The 8,229-nt window shown below is 33.4% G+C and overlaps 1 protein-coding gene across 1 annotated transcript; it reads left to right on the top strand.

The window, feature by feature from the left end:
* The first annotated feature begins 508 nt into the window (after nucleotides 1–508).
* LOC128218866 (orexin receptor type 2-like) lies at nucleotides 509–5,538 on the top strand. The gene is made up of 5 exons (XM_052926606.1): nucleotides 509–686; nucleotides 1,413–1,576; nucleotides 1,797–1,944; nucleotides 2,459–2,571; nucleotides 5,110–5,538. Exons 2-5 carry the CDS (start codon nucleotides 1,417–1,419, stop codon nucleotides 5,259–5,261), a joined length of 573 nt encoding a protein of 190 aa, XP_052782566.1. The 5' UTR covers nucleotides 509–686; nucleotides 1,413–1,416; the 3' UTR covers nucleotides 5,262–5,538.
* The last annotated feature ends 2,691 nt before the right edge of the window (nucleotides 5,539–8,229 follow it).

The raw sequence follows: 8,229 nt of genomic DNA, 5'->3' as shown, positions 1-8,229 counted from the left end.
TATAGTCATACTTCTAAAATTCTACATTTTCTGTTCAAAAAACAGAAACCATTCCTTACTTTCGAAATTTTGAAAAATACTTATATATTCGAATCAATATTGAACGTGAAATAGCTATTATGAAAGATAAATTAAATGTCCATTTGCAAAAATGGGCTGTTCTTTTATAATCACTAGATATATAATACATTTTAGAAAGCCAGATTGTCTCTTCTCCTTTTCTTATTATTAAAAAAATGGGTATTTTCTCTTTCATTTTTTTTTAATTTCGCCCAATCTCACACCTTTTTTTCTAAATCAGAAAATCGCAAAACAATTAGTTCTTCATATGAAAGATACTTTTTACATACATGTCAAATGTTTTCTACGTATAGCTGTATAAAGTGCTTTTTGTATATGTTTGATTAAAAAAAATATAGTTGTTTAACAAGAATATCAAACAAAAATCTAGGTGTTTCATTATTCACTTTTTTGTTTTAGACCACATGTATTTCCGTTTCCATCTTGACACTTTGTGCGATCTCAATAGAGCGATGGTACGCCATATGTCGGCCTCTCAGCTTCCATAGCAGCATACAGAGGGCCCGCATCACCATTGCCGTCATTTGGGCAGTTTCGTTATGCGTTGCCTTGCCCGAGTTCCTGGCCTCTACAGTGATACCATATCGCCCAGACACATTATTCAGGTATGAAGTATTTTATAAAGTTTGATTATTCCGTCTGTATTGCAGATATGTGAGGTTGAAATGTTTATCACACTTACACTATCGCCTTTGATGGTAATTTCCAATAAAGAACCATCAATTATACCAATAGAGTAACATTGGGTTCGTCATTTATTATTCATAACATTGTATGACTTTGATGTTCAATACTTAAACATGCGATATAATATTGCTAGTTCAGTCCGTAACCAATCATAACTGAGCGTTTAATGCTATCAATTTCCCAAATTGGTTTATAAATATTTATGTATTGCCAACCTGATTTATTCCATTATAACTTGAGACGTCTGCGATTCTATGCCATCTTTAACACTTTATTGATAAAAGCAGAGACAAGTGTAATTATGAGTGCTCAAATATTGGTTTAAACAAGTAGATAGCTCCTGTTACACTTATTATTGCATGTCGGTAAATGGGATCGCCCTTGTAGTTCCCATAGTATCATTATAAAACTCGTATACGTCTCGTTTCTTCTCTTGTCCAAAACCATGTTTAAGAGTAGGAAATAATCCACGAAGGTCTATATAATTATTTATTGTTGCTGCGGATGATTCTCGCGCCATCCGTCTTTTACAATGCAGTTTATATTGTTTGGTTTCGTAAACCGGTGCTGTCGATGCAATAGTTGTTTGAGAGGTGTTCTTTTCCTGAAGTTACCTGCCTGAAAAAATATCCTTTCCACTTTAGGACAATGTGTTACCCGGCTCTATGGGAACGAAGAACGGTGGCGAACTTCCAGATCTGTCTCTTGATATTTTTCTACTTCCTACCGCTTTGTATCATAACCTGTCTGTACACGCACATTGCTATCGTGCTCTGGAGGAAACGTGTTCCGGGGTCAGCCGAAAAACGTGCGTGTATTTGACTTTTATACATCTTACCTACCAGTGCACTGTTAAAGATTATATTGAACGTCAATATCTATTAACAATTAGTTTCTTCTTACAAGATAAATTGACATTAAGGGTACGACGATTGTAAACTATTGGTTAGTTTGACTCCTAATTAAATACCGAGGTTAAATGTAGTACGCTTATATTGGTTTTCTTGATGTGGCTTGGTATTATACAGATCTTCGCCCAGTACAGTTATCGAAGCGAAAAAGTACAGACAGCGATAATCGGGTGTCTAGCCGCAGAAAGGCTGTTAAGATGTTAGTGGTCATTGTGGTGGTGTTTGCAATGTGCTTCCTGCCTAATCACACACTCAACATTCTAAGGTAAATACGCAGAATAACAGTCTGAATAAGGTAATGTAGCCTAAGGTAAACGCAATTTTATATCAACGACACGCCGAACTACTTATATATTCACTTACATGTATACGTGCCGAGTACAAATCCGACAAATTAAAAGTACATATAAAAGTAATACTAGGATAATGAAACCAAGTACAATGCAATACTAGCACTGTTTTGGAATATTGAATATATTATAAACATGACCAATATATACTTAACAAGTAATCTCTATAGATGTTTGAGCTCGGACATCATGTAAGAAGAGGAAGTATGTTAATGTGTTAAGAAATAAACATGCGGTCTCGCTCAACACTTGACAAATGGAGCATGTTCATACTCGAGACAACACCACTAATCATCAATAAAATATACTTTAAATTCTATTGTAGCTTTAATTGATGTACAAGTGTTTGCATACTATTATACTGAGCCTTTCCACTTTCTTAAAACAGTGTGTATGTTATTCAATTTATTTAATAAGTCCTCGTCTCAGATATCTGGAGCAACTGAGGAAGGTTCCAAACCTGAGGATGTTTGCTCTCATCGCTCACTGGTGTACATTCTTCAACAGCTGCATCAACCCAATTATCTACAACTTTATGAGCGGTAAGAACCCAATTCATTCTATCAGCCATTAGAATCAGAGTACCTTTGTTCAAGTTACATTCATAAAATTATCTTTTGATTATCAGCAAAAACAATAGTGAACATTTCAAAGACTAGGAGTTTTATATTTAAGTGTGAAGTTATTATTTCAAATACAACAGCTGCAGTTTCTAGAATGTACGACAAAATGTTTCATTAGCTTCGACATGCAAAGTCGAATCTGTATAATTGTAAGATGAACATTACGAGTATATATATTTTTTCATAAAAATAGTAATTTACACAATCTAATGTAAAAAGACAAATTGACGCCCATGTTGTATGAGCCGCAAGTGATAATGTCGTCATTGTTAATTTCAATAGTATTCTGTGAGCGGATTAGTGCAAAGTCATTTAACCGATAGTATTATAATTAACGGTTATTCCTTTTAATTACAACGTTTAGTTTTCAGGAATAATTATCTTAAATGTAGATGTGTCCCTGCTGTATAAATGAAGGAGGGCACGTATGCAAATTTTGCCAGAAGCTTTAGCGTTCTTCTTGAAATTCGCTCGCGTTCCTTTCTGCGTTCGTACAACATGTGTGCACAAAAATATTTGAGCAATCCTCAAAAATGTCTTAAATTCGACCCTACAAGAAAGAAAGCATTATGTTTAATAAATGAAAAACATAAAATTCAGAAATAATGCAAAACAATTATTGAAATCTCAACCGCAATTAATTCGTTTAATATTTATAAAATAATAATTAGATTCAAAACATTATAAAAAATATGTTCGAAATAACATAGCGGAGGCCAATTTACTACCACAAAACCGCATCCGGCATTATATTCGCTTACTGAAACATGATATCTGTCCGTCCTAAATTGGAATTCATATTCGGTATAAATAGTACAAAGTTAGAATTCTACTTATACCATCGAGAACTCACATCTGGATTACTAGTTTAATTTTAAGTTTTATTTTGTATGAAATGTTAAATATATCCAGTCATTCTATGAATTTATATTCAAATTCAACATTCTTGGTATGACTTTTAAATTTGGTAACATATAATTTAACAGCACAGCAAAATATCGATTATTTGTTACCATTGTTTCAAACCAGTCCCTAAATGCATATGAATCGACATATCGGGGTCATTTGTACGTTATGTATCGTCAGTGTCATGGATCATATCGTTAGTAATGTCGAACTGGTTTTACATGTGTATTTTAAATCATGCTTCATTTGCATGTTTCAATATACCCTAATTTGAATATTATTGTTTGTTTTTGGTATAAATTTCAGTGTAAACGATATGAACGTGCTTTGTATCATAGTTATTGAGGACGAATGTAGCAGTCTCGTACCAATCCGCGTTTAATGCACTTAGCCGTTAAATCGTATATTTATCGAGTCAAAAGTACCGCATCCAATGACAGTAGTTTTATTGTAAGGAGTGATTTATTTCTAAGTAGTTATTTTTTGTTGGATTAATCGAGAGCAAAGTTGACTCTCAGATCTTAACCAGGCAGACTTAACCCGGTCCTAAGACCTCAATGTTAAACCCAATTACATTCGCTTGGATTGTATCTTTTTGCAGAATATAACCCAGATTAAACTCATATTTACTGAGTGACATAAAACTTTTTAAAATAACTCACTAACTATCAAGCTCCAGATAAGTGTTTTGTTCTTCCCAATTGACGTATATTGCAGTTGACAATCCAGAACTGTTTCTTAATCCCCCTAGAAAGTTCAACGACATCTTTTGATAACTTTAACCTTACGTGACATTACTTAAAGGATTTTAATGGCTATCAACATAAAATGAGCTTCTCAATGAATAGTTTCAGTGACGTAAAATGAAGCTAAGACAAACCCTTTTAACGGAACTTTCTAGACAGTACTTAAAGAGCCATTAGGCCATTCCAAACATATGCTAAAGCGATTGACTGTTTCATCTATACTCAGAATATCTAATCCACACATGCCGTTAACGGTAATGAACGCAATGGCATTTTGACCACATAATCGCTCAATTTAGGCACAATGAGATATAAAGAGATGAATAAATATCGGCAAGGGCCATTGTGCTACAATAATGCAACAAACTGTTTGTCTTATTTCATTCAGTGTATGTAATGTGTATGATGCTTAATGACATATTTACATTTAAGTTTGTGATTAACATAATGTAACATGACTTCTGTGATGCGTCTCAATGTTTGAAAGTTTACGAAATTACGTGTCTATAGTTTCTTTCAGTTTTAGCTCCTATTTTAGATGTTTAGAATTATCCTTTCAAACCTTGAGTTTGTAGATTTCTTGGGATTCTACAGAAAAGAGTAAATGCGCCAGTCGTGTTTTCAGTGAGATTAAGATCTTTCCCAACAACTTAAACAAAATCTGAACATGCATTGTTAATCTTTGAATCTGAAACTTTTAAACTTACAAATGTATTATCAAGTAATAAATAATGTATACAGACTGGCATGATTTGTCTTTGTTTAACGCCTTTCACTTTTCACGAGAACATTTTCTTTGCTTTAGACAAGTTCCGGAAGGAGTTTCGTGTTGCGTTCTCTCTATGTTGCCACTGTGGTAAAGCCAGGACACCAAGGGGATCAATGGTTCGTTACCAAATGACTGCTGCCAACAAAAGGAACTTAACTGTGAAAATCAGCAACAGTAACATCAAATAAATGGTGAAACTAAATAACCATTCAGCATGGTTCAATTGCATTTTCATCAAACGTATTATGATCGTATTTGTCTTTAAAGCGGTCGAGGTGAAGGTTATTTATCATTTTTAATTGTGGCCTTATTTGGTCTTGTAAACATGATGAATATTAAGCACCCTTAGTTTTGTTTTGTTAACATGAATGTATGTGAAATGTGCCTGATATAATAAATGACTCGGTTCATTGATACAAGCAGTGCAACATAACCAAACAATGCTCTGAATATGAACGATTGTGATTCATGCCCTTTACGCCAGTTTACTTTATATTTCGTAATATATAATTGCTTATAGCTTAAAATGTTATGCATAACATGTTCTGCTCATATAATCGAAATCAATAAAAAGATATATGTTAAACGTGTAATGTGAAGTGTCTAAAAATCATATTCAACCCTTTTATTGATCTTTTTATTCGGAAATTTAGAGTAGAGAAGCTGGTTAATGGGGCTTTTTTGTTTGTCTTGATATTTTGTTATAACAATTCTGATCAGTGAACTTTTCTAAGAAACTATTTGCCAGTGTTTGCGCGATAAGCGAACACAACCGATTGATGGGCGCCAAATCAGTGACAACCTTTTGTGTTCATCATTAATCCATTTTCATCAAACGTTGTTAGTTAAAAAACAATGCACCAGAAAGATATCAGTTGTTGAAAGTTAACATGATAAATACATATTGGTGATATCAATGTACGACAAATATTCATTGTTTTGAATGTAATGTTCTGTCATTCGAAAGTTTGGCCCAATTACATATTAAACAACAAGCATAAATTATATGTCAATACTAATATTTAGTTTTGATAAATACTCGCGTTTATTTTAGAGTCAGTGATCGAGAAAGATATAAATATGATTCGATTATCAAATTATGAATTTTGTCTGATGCACAAGTGAAAACATAATATACACCAAATTGCTACATTACAAAAAAAATGAGAATAGACAAAAGTGGAAACCGCAACGATTCCACATACATCAATTCCAATGCTGGAAAGTGACAGTGATAACCCTCTCATAGAAAACTTCTCACGGACACATAATACATAAAATCTCATTTTGTCCTTAAACAAAATATGGCAAAAAAGCTTGCGTAAGAGACTTTTAGATTCCAACTAAGACAGTCATTCTCATGAAGATATATCATTTGAAATTCAAAACGGGCAACCACTTTTTTCAATACAAATCCGTAAACATATTCATTTACAGCTTGCCATTACGAATTCTTTGACTTTTATATGAAGCCATGACTCGAGAAATTGTACTTCCTCTGCCAAATAAAAACGAACATACTAAATAACAAAGGAAGCACTCAAGTGTTTATAAAACATTTGTCATAACCAGAGTATTACAATTGCTATCCTCTGCTCGATAATAAATACATCTGTTTTTTAATTATACAATGTATAAAGAAAATCGAGCTGATATGGAATATTTTCAACATCGAAATGAAGACTTGTATATTAATACATAAATAAAAACGTTTTTTCTAAGGGGATAATAATATGTGTCATGAAAGTAAAATAATTTGCATTTCATTGATTGCTGTACACTTCTGATGGCTGGGTTGCCTTTTATTCCATCGAGCGTCCTTAAATTCGAAGGATCTGATCTGACATGCGCACATCACATTTAACCGATATAATCTCTGCACTAAGTTATTTGGAAACAAGATCATTGTTTGAAGAGCTTCGAGTTGAGACGAAGACTCGCTATCTGTTCTTTGATTGCAGTGTTGTATTTTCCATTGACCTTCATTGTCAAAGAGTACACTCAGTAGAGGGGGTACACATTTGGATATTGAATTAATTGATGACTTATGGAGGGAACAAAATGCTCTATGTGCCGAAAGCACATAAACAGAAAAAAATAACCTTTTATCTTTGAAATCGCTCCTGTAGATTCCCGTGAGCGACGTTTCATAATGGTTCTTTAATAACAACAATGCCGTGTGAATAGACATAAGGACGGCACATCATTTGGAAGCGCACAGTGCAGCCAAATTATGAAATTAGCAGGTTTGGTTTGGTTGGAGCTTGGTCTTTTAAGATACACATTAAAACACTCTTGAACATTAATTCATGTACACGTTATTGCTGAAATTATAAAACAAAAACAAACAATGCAGACTTTAATATTTAGTTTCAGGTTAAAACTAGTATGCATTATAAATAGTTCATTGGCTGTTTTTCACTGACAATCGGAAGTTGCATGAGACGATAAGAATCAAGTAAAGAATACCTATTGATGGTTTGACTGATGAAATAAAATATCAATAAGTACAGGGACTAGTCTTCGAAACGAAGGGTACTTCCGGTGCTATATGATGCTTTGTTGCGGTGATTTTGTTGTGTGCAATCTATTTTTATTCAATATGTTATATCGGATATATTGGCAGGCTTACGCCATAGCCCTCGTGTTTGTTATATGTGCATGAAATATGAATGAATTTTAAAGGGCGTACATGTCAATGATATACTTGCTTGACGGCCTAACTAGTTCACTTATTAAATTATGAAAGCCATGCTTAAAAGAAATGTGTGTTCGGTTTTTCATCAATCAATAGATAATATACTTATGAACGCCAATCGTAGTCACACCAAACACGATACAAAGGTTAATGTAAAGGGAACAACAATTTGCAGTAAGTTGGGAACTTTCTCTGATTATTATACCTAAAATAATTACGAAATAGTAAGTCAACTGGTATTTAAGTTCAGGGGCCGTAACTCAAAGGTAACTTGAGTGATATACATCACTGTCCAATCATTAATCCTGCAGACACTGTCAATAAGATACGTACATTCAGAATGGATTATAATCAAGAAATTAATTGTCTGCACATAAATAAACCTACTTTGGCGATTTACACCTGCAATAAATGATTAATCCTGGTCATTGGATAATCATTAATCAAGCTATTGTCAT

The sequence above is a fragment of the Mya arenaria genome, chromosome 15, assembly GCF_026914265.1.
Source record: "Mya arenaria isolate MELC-2E11 chromosome 15, ASM2691426v1".
NCBI classification, from domain to species: domain Eukaryota; kingdom Metazoa; phylum Mollusca; class Bivalvia; order Myida; family Myidae; genus Mya; species Mya arenaria.
This window is presented reverse-complemented; position numbering and strand designations above follow the sequence as displayed.

Excerpts from the sequence above, each read along its gene's own strand:
- LOC128218866 (XM_052926606.1), top strand. The coding sequence starts at position 1,417 with ATGTGTTACCCGGCTCTATGGGAACGAAGAACGGTGGCGAACTTCCAG. Across the intron at positions 1,577-1,796 it reads TCCGGGGTCAGCCGAAAAAC|ATCTTCGCCCAGTACAGTTA; the intron begins GTGCGTGTATTT and ends GGTATTATACAG. Across the intron at positions 1,945-2,458 it reads CACACACTCAACATTCTAAG|ATATCTGGAGCAACTGAGGA; the intron begins GTAAATACGCAG and ends TCCTCGTCTCAG.